This window comes from Mirounga leonina, unplaced genomic scaffold (assembly GCF_011800145.1).
Source record: "Mirounga leonina isolate KUSES-001 unplaced genomic scaffold, KU_Mleo_1.0 Mir_168, whole genome shotgun sequence".
Lineage (NCBI taxonomy): Eukaryota > Metazoa > Chordata > Mammalia > Carnivora > Phocidae > Mirounga > Mirounga leonina.
Window position 1 is genome coordinate 44141247 of NW_023270426.1, and position 21231 is coordinate 44162477.

General features: G+C 43.9%; 1 protein-coding gene across 1 annotated transcript in view; it reads left to right on the forward strand.

Annotated features, from left to right (window-relative positions):
* Positions 1 to 537: 537 nt before the first annotated feature.
* MAP1B (microtubule associated protein 1B) overlaps positions 538 to 21231 on the forward strand; it is a 92759-nt gene continuing 72065 nt past the window's right edge. Inside the window, exons 1-2 of the mRNA XM_035014609.1 lie at positions 538 to 819; positions 8649 to 8750. Coding sequence (XP_034870500.1) covers positions 636 to 819; positions 8649 to 8750 — 286 coding nt within the window. The 5' untranslated portion in view covers positions 538 to 635. The remainder of the gene's footprint in view (positions 820 to 8648; positions 8751 to 21231) is intronic.

Consider the following 21231-nt stretch of genomic DNA (forward strand, 5'->3'; position numbering starts at 1 on the left):
CTAGTTTCATCACAGGCGGGACACGAGGCAGAGGCCTGACTTGTGCACCTCGTACAAGGTAAATATCCCCACTGTAAAAATGGAAACCCATCCCATGCTGCTGCACAAGCCGGCTGAGTGTATGCAGCCGGCAGTGGGTGTGTGGGGGGTGTAGGTGGGTAGTGTTTTCCCCCTTCGCGGCTGCAGCGGGGGCCCTTAGGGTCCCCCAGGCCCTTGACTCCCGGCCCTGCCCTGACCATTGTCCGCACACCTCTTCCCTCCAGCTTCCGGGCCGCGGGCGAGATGATTTGCTGCAGATGACATCAGCTCTGGGCCAACGGCTGGAAGAGCGGAGGCAGCCACCGCGTGAGGATGTGCCGGGTGGTCCTTTCCTCCTCCTCTTCCTCCTCCTCCCGGCTCCCAGCCTAGTCTCCGTATAAAAGCGGCGCCGCCTCCCCGCCCTCTCTCACTCCCCGCTCCTCTCCGCCGCGCGCTCTAGGAGAGGGCGGAGGGGGAGGCGGCGCACAGCGCCAGGAGGAGGGGGGACGCAGGGGGCGGAGCCGAGACAGCACCTTCGGAGATAATCCTTTCTCCTGCCGCAGAGAAGACGAGCGGCGGGACCCGGACACTTCGCCGAGGCATAGCGGGCCGGCAGGATGGCGACCGTGGTGGTGGAAGCCGCCGAGCCGGAGCCGTCCGGCAGCATCGCCAACCCGGCGGCGTCCACCTCGCCTAGCCTGTCGCATCGCTTCCTCGACAGTAAGTTCTACCTGCTGGTGGTCGTCGGCGAAATCGTGACCGAGGAGCACCTACGGCGCGCCATCGGCAACATCGAACTCGGTAAGAGGCCCTCAGCCCCCAGGGGACGCGCTCGAGGAGACGGGCAAACGCGACCCCACCCAGGGCGCGACGGCCACCCTCCTTCTCAGGAGCGCCCCGCACCCGCACCTCTCCCCGCCACCCCCCACACTCAGTCCGGATTCTTTTTTGGGGCTAATTAGGTAGAATAATGCGAGTTTAATTAGATTTGAGACCCAGCGGGAGAGTCTCTCCTAACCTTGAGGGCTCTGTCATCAGGCTGGGTCTGCAGATCCGAGCTGGCCACCGCCTCCCCCGCTAAATGAAATGCAGGTGTCGGAGGAGCAGAGAAGCCGCGATAAAGCCCAAACCGCAGAGAGCAAAAGGGGCGGAGGGAGGGCTTGATGCCAACACAGCTTTTAGTCCTCTCCTGTCCCCCGCAAAATACTGGGACTCCCCTCTCCCCCTCGCCGGCAGACCATGTGCCAGTGCCCGCGTGGGAATCATCCTCACCGCAGTTACCTCAGCGCCCGAGAAATGCCTTTTCTGGCTTAAAACCTCCCGATTTGTTCTTTCCTCGCAATGACTAGGCTAGTCCTGGGGCCACGCCCGCTCCCCCCTCCCCCCCCCCGCCACCTCCACCCGGGACGCAGGGATGGAGAACCGCCTGCGCTTGGTTCCCAGACGGCGCCCGCCTCGCTACCGCCCCTGGGACCCTGGTTGCAGCTTTCAGAAAGGACAATGGGACCCCAAGTTGCGGGGTGGGGCTTCTTTCAAAAGTCTCAGCCTCGGTAGTGCTGGCTTAGGGGGAAGAGGGCGGGGGGGGGGGTCGGCGGGTAGGGCCAGCGCCTCGCCCGGTGCGCGCACTAGGAGCGCGCTCTGCAGAGGCCGAATAGCGGTTCGCCCAGAACCCTGGGCGGGGCCGTGAGGGCCCGGCAGGCGCAGCCTCAGGCGCGCGGACCGACCCGCCCCCCAGCCCCGCCCGGGCTGCCGCAGTGCCCCACTCCGCTCGCCACACCTGCCCCCCGCACTGCGGCGCCCCCATCGGGCGCGGTCGGCCGGGCGTGCGCTCCGCCGGGGCCTCGGGCTTGGTGCTGCGTCCCCCCACTTCTCCCTCGGCCCGGCTTTGTAGCGCTCGTAGCCCCCCGAGTGGGCAGCTCTGGTCTCTGCCTTTGCCTTCACCCTTGGCGTTCCAGACCTCCCCTCGCCCCTGACAGAGGTCGCCAGGTCCCTCCGCAGCCCCAGCCCCTCTATTCTCTTGGGGTGGTGCTGAAACGTTTCTGCCTGGAGACACCGGCTGGTGGGCGTGGTGCAGTCCGCACTGCGGTCTCTACGGCAGCCCGAGGCGGACAAAGGGCGTTCACGCAGCCCTCGTTCCCCGCTCCCGGCGCCCCCCCCCCATAAAAGATGAAAGGAAAACCTTATTTTCGATAAAAAAAATTAGAGCTTGTTTTCCGACTCTGCATTTGGAAACGGCCGCTTGTCCCCAGAACAAAAGGCTGCAGGGTGGGGACTGGAGTTGCAGACCTGGTTCTTTTGTTTAACTTTAAAGCACTGATTTTCCCTTTCAGCTTAAAAAAAAAAAAAGGCAGCATGGAGTCGTGTAATTTTATTCGAAAAAAATTCAAGAATAAGATTTCAATAGCGAAATGCCTTATTTGAGCATCTCAAAAACCCTTCATTTTCAAACTATAGGCCTTTAATGTGGTCCCTTCTTAGTTTGCACATTTTCTCCTTGGAAAATTTCACCCATACTGACTTTGGGTGTGGCTGCTATATGAATCAATGATTTCGGATTAAAAACAATTATTGTCAGCACCGTTGCCGGGGAATAATAATACATTGGGAGGTGCTTTGCTATCTATAAGATTTTCAGAACCACACGATGTGGTGCCCATTTTAGAGATGGGGGCCCAGAGAAGCCGGAAGGGTAGGGGACCCGCTCAAGGTCACGTCACTCCTCAGTGACAGAAGTGCCCGCGCTGCACCAGTATGGGTTTTCTGGCTCTGTCACGATGTTAGTGCAGAGCAGACAAACATCAGAGGAACATCAAACGGCAGTTTTCAGAGCTTGCCTTTGTATAGCCACCCACTTGTGGGCAGCGCCCTGTGCAGGGAGGTGGCTCAGCACTCACCTTCCTACCCTAATTATCTTCCTGCTTTGTTGCTGTGTTGATCAACATTTACAGTACCCCATTCCTCAGGGGGTTTATTCAGTCCGCTTCTGTTTGAGGAAAAAAACAGATGCATCCAGGTAGTGCTATGAAGTGCCCTGTCTTTACACCTTTTCACACTATTAGTGTGCAGGAATAAAGTTCAGATTTGTCTTTCTGACGTTAATTTTTTGAAATTTATTGGAGTAATATATAGAGAGGAAAAGGCACAAATCACAGAGGAGGAGCTCAGTGAATTTTCACAGAATGAACACACCTGTGTTACCTAGATCAAGAAACAGGCATTGCTGGGATCCCGGAAGCCCCCTCATGTTCCCTTTCCAATCACGGTGCCTTCCTGATTTTTAATTCTCTAATTTGGTCAGGTTTTTGCACAAAACTCCAAAATTGCTGCATTGAGCCCATTAACAATCAGTCAAGTGAGTGAGCAGAGCCATTTCCTCACGCCCAGTAACAGATGCTGCTTTTCCTCTGGAGATTGCTCTCCTGGGTCCCGGGGTCTCAGATGCAGCTCAAGCTACTGGGCCTTCCAGTACTAAGCGAAATTGCTCCCCTAGCTCTTCAGAGTCTGAGATGACTTAGCAACAGGGCAGGCTGGCTCTGTTTCCCTGTGCCTGACACGCTCGCCGCGGCCTCAGCCTGCAGGTCCCAGCTGGGCGTCCTCCAGAGGTCACTCCGAAACCACTGCTATTGTTGCTGGGGCCTGCGGGCCGCGTCATGGGCCGCGTTGTGTGGAGCAAGATGGAGATGCTCCGGGGGATTCGGCTCCCATTGAGTGCTGCAGGCTGGGAATGCAGTGCATCATTTGTTAGGCTTGCTTCCTGTTTCCCCTCCCATCTTAACTGCTGTTCTGTGGGTTTGGAGACCCTGGTGACTTGGAATTTTGCCATCTGATTACTGAGGGTTCTTTGGGAAGCCTAGAAAATAAACCTGTAGGAAGATGGTGGTAATGCAATAAATCAACAGGCCTGAAACATCCCGATGTGGATGCTTCGTAAAGCTTTTTGAAACCACGGAAGAGAGAGATGGTTCTTCATTTTCTCAACTGTATTATTCAAAATGTGCAATGTAAGTAAGGTTTGCTCATATCTTCTCAAATTTGAAACAATAGTCTTCCCTTGGACTGGTCTAGCTTTATTTTGTGAGTTATGCAGCACTTTATGCCAAACCACTGTTGTTACCACCAAATGCCACTCCCTGGCACCTCTTTTGCCCTCTTCCTAATTAGCCCCCAACTTAGACTTAATAGACATCCCCATTTTTAGCAGAGCCCCCACTCCTCCAGTTTATTTGAGGACGTTGACTATATATATCCATGGCTTGCAGACTGAATTCTAGAGCCTTATGAAAGTTTTCATTGCTTTATTTTATTGCTTTATAGGAATTAAGACATATAAAGAATAGTAAGTGTCAGTTTGACATTTTCAGTTGCTGGTAAAGAGTGTAACTTTTCTCTGGTTAACATTGGGAATCAACAAGATTTGTTTATAAAAAGATAGGTGTGTGTAACATCTACTGCCCTGGATTTTTGAAATGTAAGTTTAGCTGATTACATTGTAACCTTCTGATGTTACTTTATTGGTTGTCTTCAGTTCAAGATGGTCAAGAGAATTAAGAACCCAGGAAAGATCTGGGGTTTAGTTTTCATTTTATTTTAACAGGAAAAACACCAACACATGGTGAAGGTTAGAAGAAGTGTTGGAGAGTGTTATATATATTATGTTCATCTTTATACTTTTCAAAGTCAAAAGGCAGATGGATTTCTGCTTGTACTGCTTAATTGGTATTATCTGGTAAGGGTTCTGTGATCCATGCTGAAATCCAAGCCAGTCCCCAAATGTAAGGTCATTAAATTGATGATTCATTCTTAATCTTCTCTAAAGGCTTACTTTTTAAATAAGTTCTAACTTTTAGACCAATAATAATTATAAATCACTTCTTTTGTTTGTTTCCAATGTGGGAAGCTATCAAAAGACCTAAATTACTTATCATCAATGCTTTGAAATGATGAACTCTATGTAAGGTATTGCCTGCATTGCATGTATGTTATGAACATCAAGTTGTTGGCTTAAGAAAAAGAAAAAAAGCCAGTTGAAAGTTTAGTCAAGGGAAACAATAGGAAAACTTCTTTGATAAGTAAACCTTGAATTTAGCTCTTTTTTTGTTTTAATTCTGTTTCTTTAGTTTATGATTCTAATCTGCCTCCTGATCACTTTTTTAGCATAGTTTCACAGATCAAATCTTACAGTTTATAGGTTAACCATTTAGGTACTAGCAAAAAATATCCCAAAGCCTATGGATCAGAGGGATTTTTTTAAAAGTTCATGGGGAAAAAAAAAAAAAGTCAACTTTCAAAGGCCCAAATAACTGTCAGGTAGAACCCATGTGCCATTTCAACATGTAATGAATGATCATTTTGCTGGTTTTCCCAATTTATTGTCTTTTTTAGGAATATAGATTTTAGTCTTTAAATGGGAGGTGCTTTTTAAAAATTGTCAGTTTTATTAAATAACCGTGCAAAATGCTTGCATGATTGGTAGGCTTGGCAAGATATAACCTGTATAAAGTAAGGGAAAGTGGCTCCTCATTGTTCACCCTGACTTGTCCTGTAATGAACACACCCCCTCCCCCCACACACAACCTTTTCATTTCTCCCTTTTCCATCTGTAAACTTTAGGTGCACTTTAGCCTCCCTTTTGTGCCTTGCTTTCCCCTGGGTTCAGAGAACTGAGATAAAAAGATCTTTGTTACCCTCAGTCCCCTTGGCTGGAGGACTGGCCTTCGGACAGTGGTGGTTCTACCACTGGGCAGCAGCCCCAGATTAGGTGGGAGAATTCTTAGGATGCCTAGCCATAAGTCAATTTCCAGGGGTGACAGGTGTCCTCTGAGCCTAGAAATTTAATAAATGGAGGTTGACCTTCAGTTGGTGGAGTTGTTCTATTCTGCCCCAACGTAGGTAAGCCAGTAAAGGGCACAGTCTTCATAGAGTGCTGGAGAAGCAGAGGCTCAGGAAAGAGAGTGTGGCAAGAGCCAAAGATATTTTTCTGTCCTATAAGCTTTAGAGGGCCTACTGTTGGCTTCCTGTTAGGCACAGAGGGAAGATATATAAACCTACTAAATGAAATAGGAGCCTTCATTGAGAAATAGTATTTCTCTTTACTAGTATCATCCAGTAGAAGGTACAAAGTATATTATTTCTAAAATTGGTATAGAAAGTGGCCTCATTCCAAAATTTTCCTTTCCAACTAAAATAGCCAGTAAGTCCTTTGTAACCTTTATTTTATAAGTGGTAGTAGTGAATTATGCATTGTTAAGACATAATTTGACTGGAAATTGCTCCTTTGAAAAGAGAACCCTAAATTTTTAGTTTCATTGGCAGTAAAAAATCTGAGAAATATTATTTTTATCGGCCTTTTACTAGTGTAATTTAAAAATTAATTTCTAGATGGTTTTTCTGTTTTGTGCTTTTTCCCTTGCTAAATTACAAATCATACAGCCAGGAGTTTATGAAATATAAAGCAAACATTTAATTGAATGTGTCATGACAAGTTAATTGAAGTTGAGGGGAAAATGGCAAACAATAATATAAGAGCAAGTCTACATATAACCCTAGATGAAGTCGTTCAAATGATGGAGCAATTTGGACATAACGTAGAACAAAGGCAGAAAAAGCGTATGAATTTAATTTAAATACATATATCTCACTATTAACTTAGTGACCCAACTTGACAAGCCAGGAGATAAAGTGGAGCTCAGACCTGGCGCACAGAGAATCCAGTTAACAATTACCAATTAAGCAGCTCAGACAGGAGCTTGATGGTTTTTCACACTAGCCCAGTATATAGTGTATATGTTGAAGTAAAATATTCTAATGAATTCAGACCTCTCAACCTGTCAAGCTTCCTTTGAAACAAAAAGAACCCATTTATCATTTCTGCACTAAAAAGATCTGCAAAATCTCAACATGCCTTTCTTGTTAAAATTTAAATACTCCATTAGCACAAATGCAAGCTGAGGCTGTTGATGTTTCCAGGGAGACCCATAAAATTCTCCTTTATAATTTAGTGTCTCTTTAGAAATGTTAACTCTTCCACACCTGAATTCTTCCCATGGATTGCATGATCAATTCTTGCCTCTATTTGGTGGACATGCATCTATTTGAAAATATTCCTCACAGTCGAAACGTGTTTGGTGTATAATCTGAAGATAGTCTAGATGTGCAGTCAACTGAGTTTCCAGAATCTTTGTGTAATACATTTTATACATATACAAGACACACACATATATATATATACACACACACACGTAAAAGCATACACACACGCATATCTTGTTTCTTTGCAAGATAAGAAGACTGAACAAGATATAAATGGGGGTAAATACACACAGGCATTAAGGATTTATGGGTGTGTTTAAATAATGCACTGCCATTTATACTCCCAAGTCTGTTTGAATGACTAATGACCAGGAAAAATGATTAAATGACCCGGTGTTTATTTAGAGATAGTTTGTCTGCTGTATTTTACCTGGAGGTTCAAGCCCCTGCTCTTAGTAGGTATGCAATAAATGGCTGTTGTTGCAATTGAGGATGCTCCATGCAAGGGTACAATCGTGGATACTGCCTTATGGCTCTATCATGAGCTACCTATTTGGGAAAGTATAAAAATACATAAAAAATACATTTAAAAATACTACATAATACATAAAAAATGCATTAAAAAACACATTCCAGAGTTTTGTGGTTTCCCAGTTTTCCCTGGCTTGCTCCCCAGTTCTCCCTTCTTCCATGTCCTCTGGGGTCCCTCTGGCCATCTCCTTTAGAAGGACAGGGGGAGGAGGAGATGAGGGAGGTAGGATATTTGAGTTCCTTAGACCCCAGCCTAGTGAATGGAAGGAAGCCTGAATGTGTGTGGGAAGAGACTGTTCATGGCCCCTGGCTCTGTAGAATTTTTTTTAAAGTATAAAATGTTGCCACATTTTTTGCCTCTGGATAAGAAAATTGAGTACAACCAACAATTGTGAATGAAAGAACTACCTGCCAAGCTAGTCAGGTAAAATAAATGCAGGGGAGGACAGAGAGGGCAAGTCTTTAAGATTGAGATCCAGTCTTCTTATCACAGATCGCACACATTTTGGATTGGTATCTGGGAGTTGAGAAACCCAGGTCAAAAACGGGATGGGTAAAGAAAAACCGTATGTGTGCACAAAATGCATATGCACACTGCAAACACTATCATTTTGAAAACAAAAGCCTGGATTTGAATGCCAGCCCCCCCACCCTCACTCTCCATTTCCTTGCCACCTACAAGTGAACCCTGCGAAGCCTAGAGATGATCTGGTGGCCTCCTCACTGCTATAGAACTTAACCATCTTCCTGTCCTTTCTACTCCCTCCCTAGAGTAAAGCCTGTCATTTTCCTAATAACTGTTTTCTTTACTCTCCCAGAAAAGCTGCATTTACATTTTATGAAGGGCAGAAGTTCAGTCCACACTGCTAGTTATCCCTCTTTTGTGGCCTGGTAGGGAGACCTCCCCAGCCTTCCCATTTTGTGGGCATCCACTGCTAGCCACCAAGCTCTTCAGAAAAGAAGTTTCCACATCCCCCCATAAAGCCTGAGAAATGTCACAATGATGTTTTCCAAACCACTCTGAAATGACTAACTGGAACTCTGTCAATTCTCTTCCTTTCCCTCCTTAGGAATCCGATCATGGGACACCAACCTGATTGAATGCAACCTGGACCAAGAACTGAAACTTTTTGTGTCTCGACACTCTGCAAGATTCTCTCCTGAAGTCCCAGGTGAGGCTGTGGTTCAGTGTTAGTCAGCCTAGACTTTGAATGGACCGGGGAACAGGCCAATGACCGGAAGGCTTTGCCCAGGGCATCAAAAAGACTTTCCTCTTACTGCTAAAGGTTTCTTTGTATTTGTTATTATTAACTAGGTTAGCCAGAAGCAACCTTTAAGAAAGTCAGTTCTAAGTTATCACTGTGTGGGTTATCTATTTTGTGGATTCTTAGTGAAAAGTTTTAAAGTTCTGGGGTATATATATATATTTTTATTTTATTTTATTTTTTTCTATCTCACTGTACTGTCTGACTTCAAGGGATTGCAGACTATTTAAATACTAATTTTATTCAAATCAAGCTATGAATATAAATCGGATGCCCTCCACCCCCAGAATGCCACAACCTCATTCCCTCCCTAGAAAGAGGAAACCTCTCCATTTCAAAATGAAATATAGCTCATCATTTCATCATTGCATTGTCACCCACTTTTCTTGGTGTGGGTAAAAGAGTCTGAAATTCCAAACTGCTATTAAAATAGCCTTTTTTTCAGAGATGAAAAAGAATACTGCAGAGTAAAGGTAAGGATACAAAAATTAGGTTACATGTGGGAATGCTACCAGTAGCCAGCTGCCTCAGTAGGGATATACTCTGACCTCTGCCTCTAGGCCTGGGGATGTACTGAGACTGGCCCACCTTATCTTCCTCTTGTGAGCAGTGATCCACAGTTCTCCCTCTTGGTCACCTTTGAGGATTATGAGCAGAGGTGCTGGCCCATAAAGACTCCCAACCTGTGTTTCTCAAAAACTCTGCCACTGATCTATCATAGACAACTGTATTGCATTTTATTTCTTGGATCTCACTTAAATTTTTATGTAAAATAGAGAAAACTCTTTTCTGTCTACATGATTCTGTTGTATGATTGCTAATTTTATTGGCATTGGTATAAAATCAGGATGGGGTTCTGCCTGTTTTGATTGATTATATCATATTCCATTAGCCTTATACATACTGAGCTTTGAAACCCCTTATTGAATGTCATGGCTTCAGGAATCACACTTGGCTGCAGCAATCTGCCCGTGGGACTATCCTAGTTCTTTGAGTTTGATATTAGAATGAAATCCCCTACATTTCAGGTGTCTGAATGAATTGTTGCTTTTAAGCACGGAATTGAGTAAATGTGCTAAGAAAATGTAGCAGAAACTGGTTCGTTAAAAGTTAACTTGAAACGAAGCAAAGCCACGTGAAAAATCAGCTTTTAAGTAACTTTGCTTTCGAGGGGGAAAAAAAATAAAAGAATGATCCAGAGACTATCAGACAGCACAGGACTTGATGAAGTAAAGGTACAGTATATGGTTGCTTCTTGCGTTATTGTGTTGTGTTTTTATGTCTTGCACGTCTCCATAACTTTTAAAAACATCTCACAAAAATAGGGGCACCTGGGTGGTCTGCCTTCAGCTCAGGTCATGATCCCAGGGGTTCTGGGATCGAGCCCCGCATCAGGCTCCCTGCTCAGGGGGAAGCCTGCTTCTCCCTCTCCTGCTCCCCCTGCTTGTGTTCCCTCTCTCGCTGTGTCTCTCTCTGTCAAATAAATCTTAAAAAAAAAAATCTCACAAAAATAAAAATAAGAGAAGTACCCTTTTCCAACAAGTATGTTTCAAAATGGAAAAGCAAGTTTTTATCATTTCTCTGTGGATTGTTCTGGCTTTCTTACTAAGAATGTTTGTAAAGCTACCTTTTTTTTTTTTGGTAAACAAATCATGTGATTCCTATTGTGTTCATTCATCCTTGGATTGACTTGGCTGAATGACAGCTGTGTATTGCAAAATGAAAGGCTTGCAAGAACTGCTGAAGAATTTACCATTTCTGGACCAAAGACCTAAAATTACTCTTGTGGACTCGGAAGGTCAGGTCCTCCCAACCACTACTTTAGCCCAGGGTGCCTTGTTTTCCCTCCTTTTGCTGCTCTTTCCTGTTACCTACCTAGCTGTGTATCAGCGCTGTGCTACCCACTGTGTCTAGAGATGGGCCTCTGGACATGCAGCAGTCCTCCCATTCTTGCTGACTCCGGGCAGGGTGGGTGTTAGGACCTTCCCTTTTAAGCCTAAGAGCTCACTGTGCAGGGCCGGGCCTCCCCGCTGAGGACTGAACATCTAGAACCGAGCCACGGGAGTATAGCCCCTGTGTGGGGAGCGCTCAGAGTGGCATGAAGGTTTTTAACCAAGACTACAGTAGATGAGGGAAGCACAGGTCAGATTCAGGTTCAGGTAAGTAAGTGTGTTTTGGAGAGAAGAGATGTCATGTTAGAGGACATGGATGCAGAACAGGGGTAAGTGGACATTGCAGGCTGTTCACGGGATTAGACCCAAAGAAACCTTTAGCTTTTCCTGAACAAACAGGCCTAGGTTTTAGGGGAAATTTGAAGTCTGTTTTTAAGTGGGTCCAAGTCTAATGGTCTCTCCCCCAGCCCCTGAAATTCTGTAGGAACTAGTGTCTGTACCTTAGGCCCCCAAAGTGGAGCCAGTTGAACCTCTACATTGAGAGTTTCAAGATTCTAAGTTAACCTAGAGGCAAGGAGCAAGGTGAGGGATGGATTCCTTAAACACATAAAGCCACTCAGCCAGTCAGTTAGGAAATAATTAAATAGCTCCTATACTGTGCCAGGCACTAAGGGGTGAGGGTGGGTGAACACACAGTGATGAGCAAAACCCACATGGTCACTGTGTTTCTTGGGAGAGAGGGGGCATCCAGCGTCACATGTGGACTAGCATAAACTCCTGCATCCAGTCCGAACAGTTTGTGTTTCGTTGGGTTTTTTAGGCTAGCAGATTTACAGTCAAATATTCATTGTCTTCCCTGACACAGATTAGGAGCTAGGGTTGCTGTTTTTTTTTTTTTAAGATTTTACACATTTATTTGACAGAGAGAGAGAGAACAAGAAGGGGGAGCGGCAGGCAGAGGGAGAGGGAGAAGCAGGCTCCCTGCTGAGCAGGGAGCCCAATGCGGGCTCCATCCCAGGCCCTTGGGATCCTGACCTGAGCCGAAGGCAGACGCTTAACGACTGAGCCACCCGGGCGCCCCTAGGGTTGCTCTCTCATCTGTTTTTCGTTCATGTTATTACTCCTTTGTTGTTGTTTTTAAGCACTGGAGATCACTTATCAAACACTAGTGGCAGTCTCCAAGGCAGCTGACAGGTCATGCGGTGGCTCCAGCTCCTGTAGGTCTGATACTAGTTTACCTCTTGTATTAATTTTTAAATATGATTGTGAGATTCAGTTGGCTATTTCTTCAGGGTTGCAGGTCTCATTCAAGCCCACTCTGGAAGATTTAGTCATCTTGAACAAAAATATCCTTTGAGCAGGAAGCTGGAACAGGAGTGCTTTCTCTGTACAAGGTGGGGGTCGGATTGGATGAATGGTGAGGTGGTGGTTCCCCGAGTTCCTCAGAACTGAGTCCTGGGATCACTAAGCCTCCCCAACTCCGGCATGCTATAAGTTTTGGAACGATCAGTCGTCCAGGCCATCGTTTACTCTCTGGAACCTGTTGCAGCATTGACTTGCCTAAAGATCACTCAGCAAACATCTGCTTTGTGCCCAGGGCTGGTCTGATGTTTTGCCCTGTTGTAAAACCATTCTTGGCCACATCTAAGTTGGGGTCCGGCAAGACTAGTTATCTTTTTTTTTTTTTTAAAGATTTTATTTATTTATTCATGAGAGACACAGAGAGAGAGAGAGAGGCAGAGGGAGAAGCAGGCTCCCAAGGAGCAGGGAGCCCGATGCGGGACTCGATCCCAGGACCCTGGGATCATGACCTGAGCCGAAGGCAGACGCTTGACCATCTGAGCCACCCAGGCACCCAAGACTAGTTATCTTGAGAGAAGAGGTTGGGTACTCCATCATGAATCCTCTCCAGTCTTTTACTCAAGGAAAGTCCAATAATTGAGTCTTTTCAAAATAAAGCCATCATCTCGTTTCCTTATATTTATCAATTCCAGTACTATCAGAAGTCTTTATATATTATAGCATGTGTTTTGTACCTTAATCACGTTGGCTGAGAATCATTTTTGTAAGTCTCATCACAAGAGTAGAGCTAGGCTTACCGTGCTGTATAGCACTTATTTCATTCTCTATTCTTACTTGCTGTTTCTCCCTAATGTAACTTTAAATCTATTATTATAACAATAGAGGAGGATATCTCCTAGGGGTTCCAAGAAGCACCCCATGATTATCTGTGTTAGGCATCATTTCAAAACAGCAAACAAGTGCAAATCAATCTCAGAGCAAGGGGCGGCAGAGTGAAAATTAATTTCAGTTTTCTTTTTTCCATCATTTGCCACTTCTATCTGCCTATTAAAGTAATTTTCAAAATTTGATAACCCAGATCCTCCCCACCAACATAGCATAATGATTAAGAGTGGGTATTCTGGAGCTAACCTACCTGAGTTTTGATCCTCGCTGACATTTATTGGCTATAGGATGTTGGGCAAGTTACTTAATCATTCTATGCCTCAGTTTTAGTGTCTGTAAAATAGAGAGTCACTTCTACCTCATAGAACTTTCGTGAGGGTCAAATGAGTGAATGCATGTAAAGATCTTCAAATAGTGCTTTGTCACGTGGTAAAACAGTAAATGTAAGTTAGTGTTCAAAGTGTCTCTTCTGTTGGAAATGTATTTGAGTTGGGTATTTGCTGATTATTATTATCTGGGGGAAATACTGGCTTTAGATATTGGCTGGCTTCCTTTTTGTAATAATATTAAAATTTGTATCAAAGATGTTTTTCAGAGAAATAATTGCCCCAGTATTATCAGAAGACACATAGCTGCCAGTTATGGGTAGGGGGCAGCAACACTGTATGACTGAGTTTAGGAAGGTCCTTTGAGCATGAGAGCAAAAAGGAGGCAATGTGCTAAGGTGCTGCCGTAACAGAACCTTCGGGTAGTGGGCAGCGTTGGAGACCGTTTGTAAAATGGTCCTGTTGGTGCCCATGCCAAGATGCTGATGTCAGTGAGAGTGCTAGCGTGCTTTCTTGCTGGGGTAATCCACCCCTGGGTAACTTCTGCCCCTCCATTCAAGTACTTGGTTCTCTCTCCAATCAACAAGTGGCCATAGAGCTTGCCAATTTTAAGAAGCCAAGATTTCTGGTGGTTTATTTTCTTAGTCAATGGAATCAATAGTAAGACTTGGCATATTTACATTTTGTCAATAATTTTGTAATTTAGGAATTACCATACTCACGAAGATCTTCGTGCAATGTGATTGGTTTTGTAATGTGTCTATGGGTGATTCTGCTTAAGAACCCATGCCTTTTCTCTGGAAGATACACAAACCACGGCTGAGGATCCTTGGATTTGTGTGGCACGACTGCTAAAAATATCTGGCCTCTAGATTGGTTTTTGACGGAGAATTAAAATCAAGCCTTTTGAATTTAAGTCATGTGAATCCTCTGCTCCCTTTGACATTAATGAGGCAAGGTTTTACAATATTTGCCAGTAGAATGATAAGACATGCTGAAGTGCTCTTAGAAGAGGTCTAAGAATATTTTCAGTTGCCTTCTCTGTCAGTCTACACTTGTATGTTTAGTCTGTAGTACAGAATTATAGCTTAATTGTATGTGCCTAGAATGCGTCGACTGCTCTATGACAGTGCGTAATGAATGTGTTTTCAGCCCCATTCCCAATCCTTAAACAACGAAGCACACAAATACACGTTTAGTTGTGTGCAGGAGGTTGACTTAACCCTCAGGGAACCTGTGATTTCAGACGGAAGGCAAATACTTCATCTTCCTTTTCTCTCTGTCTCTGTCTCCTCTCCCACGTTGCACATGCATATGTACAGACGCTCGCCCACATGCCCACAGGGCTCATCTTTTCTCATTGCACCATCATCCAAGGTTATGGGAGGAACCCTGGTAGGAGAAGAAAACCACAAACACAGAGCCTTACTCTGTGGAAGCAACCAGACCTCTGTTTAACATCCATTGAGGTCAATGTGTGTGCCTGGGAAGGGAACTCCCATTTTTATGCAAACCACTGGCCTTTCTCCCACTTGCCCCCTGCCCTCGGCCTTCCCACCCGGTTGTGGTTGGCTGGTGGAGATTTGGCAGCCCCTCCCGCTCCACTGCTCCCATTCACACGTTGCAGCCTGAACATGGAGCTTGGAATGGCCTGGTCACCCCCACCTGTATTTAATTGAAACAGTGAAAGGGCCAAGCTTTCTGTGGTGAAGAACCAGAATTTTGTAGTGCATGCAACACAAGGCGTAACTCCTGCAAGGTTTATATTTTGCTCACACACTAGTGTGATTTTTTTTTTTTTCTGGTGTAGGTGTGGCCAGCAGAGAGGAATAACATGGTGTTTCATTGCCATGTTCATGTGCCTTCATTCCTCAGGCTTGTTAATGATGGCTCATTCAGACCACCCTGGAAATACCTATTCATCTCACTTTTTTTTCCTTGAGTAAAAAGAATGTTTTACTCTGCTGGCTGTAATGGTTCTGAAGCCATTCCTAATGGGCACTGTGAAACCACTCAGCACAGATATGCTCAGGCAGGAAGGTGGCAGAAAAGTGGCTCCCCGGGCCCAGTAGCCATTTGGGGGAATGTCAATAACCCCGCCATTAAATCCAACTAAGTGGATTTCAGAACAGCTGTTAACATTGCCAACCAGGGACAGCCTCTCATGCTGAGTGTTAGCGCTTTTGTCTTCATTTCCAGAGAGCAAAGAAAGCCTATAGTTTTTTGCTGGTAGAGATTTATTGTTGTTGTTTTGTTTGTTTTTCTATTTTTTTTTTTTTTTAAAGCAGCGACATCAGCAAACCATCAAGCAACTCCAGCAAGTCCCTTTGCTTTTTCTTGCCTTGCATGCTGGAAATAAGGGTGAAAGATGAGTAATAAAGTATAAACTAATAGATTGTTTTAAATAAATGGCAAGTAGTATTTTTTAGTGCTTATTATTAGGCAAGGAATTGTTCAGGGATGTATGGAAGAATGAGGTATCCCGCTGTTGACGGTTTACTTGGGAAAATATATCATTCACAGCTTTAAAAAACACTAACAAAGAGTATTTTCTTAATTTACAAAGTGTGTGTGTGAGACAGAGAGAGGGAGGGAGGGAGGGAGGAAGAAGCAGATTTACTCAAATCCTTATAGAAGACAAGGGGTAAGAATGGAGATCATAAGAAGCATTGCATTTTGATTGTTCAGCAGTAGAATTAGTCATAATGACAAAGGTTACCCAGGTACCAGCACTGCCACCCCCAGCCACAACCCAGGGCTAATTAAACGCCACCTAGGCAACCATCAAGTATGCTCAAACATCATCCTCCCGGGCTTACGCCTTTTGTTTTCTCTCTGTGGTCTAAGGGTAATTTCTATTGCATGTGAAGTCAGATTTCCTTGGTCCTAGAGAAATGTGAGAAAGTGAGAAGCGCCCCTGGGGAAGCACAATTATAAATGGCCCATAGGCACTGCAGAAATTAACATAAACACAAGACAAAAATAATGTTCTTTTTATAAAGTATTCCAACCTATGTTAAAGACCTGCCTTCAGTGAGCGCTGCCGAGAGGTCGGCTGACGGAAAATGCACCAAGAGGCTACACATGATTTAAACATAAAATTACCTCATTAAAAATAAACACTACAAGCCTAGGGCAGGCGGCGTTTTATTGGATGTGTCTCCTCTCTGCAGTTGTACCACACCTCATTTTAAAGACTCCCACTGAGGTTGCCTCTAAGAATTGCCCTGTGGGGTTAATTTCCTTGAGGGCTCAGATAAACTATGAACTACCCAAAGACTGCCTCCGTTTGGCAAGTTCTCTGAACCTGCCCTTTACCACGCCTTTCTTAATCAGGTTGGCGTTGGAGGCTGTCAGTAGATGAGCCACAATCGAGCATTTTGGACCCAATTCATGGATTCTTTGTTTGCATCTCACAGGGATAGTCTGGGGAAGGAACTGCTGCTCCCCAGAGGGACCCCACTTTTCTAGGGTACTCTGCCCCCAGCACACTGCTCCATACAGATGTTGCTTTTTGGTTCCTGAAATGGCAGTCAATGGAAATGTCACATTTGGGGAAGTTACCTTGAGAGCAATAAAGCTGAAGAATGGAATGAATTCTGTAATCCAGGCCAACAACATGCTCTTGGTGCAGAGCTCCTCGGCCATTTTGAGCGTTGTGTTTTGCCTTCTAAACTCTCCTGGGGTTTGACGTCTATGAAAGACCAGGGAAACTTGAAAACTGCTTGCTGGAACTCCTCCCTTTTTAATGTTTGTGACCAAGCACGAGAAGGGTGTGGGAAGGGAAGGAGGCGGGGAGGGATTCCTTATCATATACTGATCCATTGGAAAGAAGATGATCTTTTCCCAGTATATGAGACATCTTTTTAGAAGGTGCCCTCTTATGAGCCAGTCTATCATTACACGTTTATGTAACTAGTTCCCGCAGCAAGACACTGTTTTATTTCCTGGCTCTGCAGGCCGTAAGAAGATGTGTAAGTAATCCTGGCCTGAGAGTTATTTACAGTCGGATGTGGAAATAAGATAACTAACAGAAGTGAGTGTATAGTGTGTGTCAAATGGGAATTTTGCGGGAGGATCCTTCTGTAAATTCTGTTTGTTCAGGCTATTTTAGAAAGTACACATGCATAAAAATATGCACCAGAATTGTACTAACCTGTACAAACTGAGGCATAAATACAACAGATCTAAGGCGCTGGTTTGTCTTTGTGACCAAGGAATTTTGGATCCACACTGAATTAATGATTCCCTAGTATGGAGCTACATGTTCAGTTAAGCCCTTTAATTTAATTATGAAAAGACTGCATTGCCCTTTTAAGGATTCACCCCCTCTGAAAGCATGTGAGAACAAAGCTGCTGAACTCAGTGTACAGGCTTGATTTCATCTTTGGGTGCTGAAAAATTGTCCATTGGTAGACTCTGAAGACACTTGGGAGAGATCGTGAAAGGGAAAGATTTTATGAAAATAAATCTGCAGTAAGTGGTCCAGTGCCCCGAGGCTAAAATGAGCACTTTGGAGATGGAAAGCACCTGATTCAGTTGTTCCTCTATCCAGAGAAGCAGTGAGGGAATGTCTGTTGTGAGCTGCTTCCCAGGTCTCTCCCCTGTCCGGAGAGTTCTCGGAGCCTGACCTCATGCTGCAGCTCTGGGGCACCTGAGACTATTGTTGCCCGTGTAGCCCCCTGAAAAGTTGCTGGGAGGCCTTTCCTCTTTCGCAACATAAAGGGATTAGACTAGATGAGGGTATCTGGAATTTTGTTCTGCCAGCTGATCATTCTATAAAACAATAGATGGTCAGTGGAGAAGTCCACAGTGAAGTAAGTCTGGGAACCGTGGCACACGAGATCTTATTTTTGAGCAGCCATAAGGTATGTAACTGCATGTAAATAAGCTTGTTTAATTTTGTATAACCATACGTTTCCTTAACATATTTGACTAGTCACTTTGACCATCACTCTTTCCCAGGGATCTAGATTTCTATAGAACACAGTTTGGGAGAGGAGGGACTAAGCGATCTCTGAGTCCCTTCCAGTTTTTTATATTCCATGTTTCCCTTCCAGTTTTTTATATTCCATTTTTCCTTGAATTTTTACTAAATTGTCTCGTCACTGACATGTAGAGGAGAATTTGTCCTATTCCCTGTGTAGCTTAAAATGGTTTTTAATCCAGTTTTTAAAATATCAATGACAGAATTTAGTTTAGAAAATCTGTCTGTCCCATCTGCTAGGATTAGTTTTAGGGGGAGATGCACAGCGTTGTGACACTTAGGCTGATTTCCCAGGGGGAATTCTTGGCCCTTGGCTTTTCCCATCTGTCTTTACCTTGCAGACAAACCAAACAAGGCAAAACTTAATCATGTTTGCACAATGCCAAACACCTGCATGGAAAGTATTTCAAAAGTCAAATTCATGAGTTTTTATCTATATAATGCCAAACAGGAAATAGCTACATTTTTTTCCATTAAAATTAGAATTTCCACATTGGTGTTTGGTACTGTATTAAGCCTTAGATTAGCTACTTACTCACAGATCTTTGGAAGGACGCTAAAGATTGAACCTTCTGAGTTCATCTGTCGGCTGAGTGTGTTAAAAGTGCCAGGGATGTCATTTATTACAGACAATTGAGAATGGCCTGCATTTTAATAAGCATGATCAGCTATGCATATCTTGTCATGTGAACCACCAATTAGCACAATGTGATCTAACAAGTCACTGCATGTAGATAGGAATGCCCTTGGGAAGCAAAGCTCAAACCAAATCATTACTGACAGTGTACAACTTGCATGCAGGTAATCATTATCAGAAAGCCATGATTATACAGAAGGAAAAGTGATTTTTATGGTAATTCATCATATGATTGACTGTTGGTATCTAATACCTTTAAGGTAACATTTTCAATTTGTCTTATTTCTAATATGGTCATGTTTGCAAAGAAAGTTTAATTCACTCACTAGAATCTACTAATATTTTTACAGCAAACCTTATAGAGTGTCCTAAAACCTAAATGAAATAAAATATATACAACAACATTCATGATATTATCTTTATGGATGAGAAGAATGGTGGTTTTGTTCATCAAATATTCTTGCTAATAGAGGGTTGCCAATAATTCCTTGGGTGATTATTATCTTTTTAAGTTTTGGAATCCAGAATCCAGTAATACAGTCCTTTCTGTTATATGAACACCTCAAATTTATCTAGAATGTACTTAGAATTTCTAAACCAAATTTATATGAGAGCCCAGGATGTACTTAAACTAGAGAACATCCCCTAGAAATCTGTTATTCATTTTTCCTCTAAAATAGAGTGGTATTTTCAAAGGTAGCTTTTAAAAAAAGTCATTGCACTCATTGGGCAGATATTGGCATTGTATTTTTTTAATTTTTTTTGTTATTATGTTCTGTTAATCCCCATACATTACATCATTAGTTTTAGATGTAGTGTTCCATGATTCATTGTTTGTGCATAACACCCAGTGCTCCATGCAGAACGTGCCCTCCTCAATACCCACCACCAGGCCAACCCATCCCTTCACCCCCCTCCCCTCTAGAACCCTCCGTTTGTTTCTCAGAGTGATATTGGCATTGTATTGAAGCACAGCCAAGAGAGACTCACTCCCACAAAAGAATACACTTTGCCCCCTCCATGGAACCCAACCGTAGAATAATCTAACTGAACCTTTCTTGGATAATTCAGGAAGAAAGTCCTCTGTGCCTCAGGTTCTCATTTGAATACTAGTGGTAGCTACACTGTCCATGTGGGGGTTTGCTGTTTAGAAGCGAGTCCTTTTTTTTTTTTTTTAAAGATTTTATTTATTTATTCGTAAGAGACAGAGATGGAGAGAGGCAGAGGGAGAAGCAGCCTCCCAAGGAGCAGGGAGCCCGATGCGGGACTCGATCCCAGGACCCTGGGATCATGACCTGAGCCGAAGGCAGACGCTTAACCATCTGAGCCACCCAGGCGCCCAAGAAGCGAGTTCTTATTACTGAAACATTAATGAACAAACCGTTTCTATTGAGTTGGCCGGATGGTCACATCCGTATGGGTATGATTTTATTTCTATAGAAAACAACAGATATCCCTAGCTGTTACACTGCTTTAGAAGAAGAGTCATTGGTTCTAGATATCATAAAAAGGACCCAGAACTGTCTCTGTAGAGAAACAGACCACGGCAATTTTCTAGGTAGCTTTAAGAAAAATCTCAGTTTGCAACGTATGCGTTAGCCTGCTGCATTTACATTGTCCTGTTTTATGTACAACTGGTGCACCCCACTCCTAAGTCCCAACCATTTCTCCTTCCTAGTTCCTAAATCTCTTGTACGTGAGAACTTACTTTTTTAAAGAGATAATTGTCTTCTCCATTGCACCATCTCCCTCCTGATGAGCTAATAAACACAAAAACCCAACCAAGTGGTGACAAAAATGAGAAGTGAGATAATTTTTAAAGGCTTATTGCCTGTGCTTTCCGATTGTCCAGAATAGCTGTAGATCTTAGGAATAGGTTGTATGGCTAAAATTATGTGGACATTTGCATGCACATATGTAATTACATGTGTGTATGTGTGTGAGAATGCTTTTGCTTTTATATCATTTCAAAAACATCATTTCCTTTTAAAGAAGGCTTAGATCATCCAAGTCAATATCTGTTGATGAGAAAGGGATATTTCATGTGGGTTCACCTCCTGTCCTTCCATTGCTTTCTCATCTGGATCACTCATGCCTTTTCCCCCACTTCATGTCACCTATTTCCCTCCTGTTTCTCTTCTCTTCTTCCCCTTTGCCCTAGTTTTCGCTCTGCGCTCTCTAATTACAGCCGCCTTTGCTACAAATAATGGTGGTTTGGGTTATTATAAAACATCTAGGGAGATAGTTGTCTGCTTTTTAAAAGAAGCATTGCATTATCTATTACACATATTATTATTCTGTGCCTCATTTTTGTTTTATTATTTTATACATAGAACAGAGACTCTTTGGAGCCTTTGGA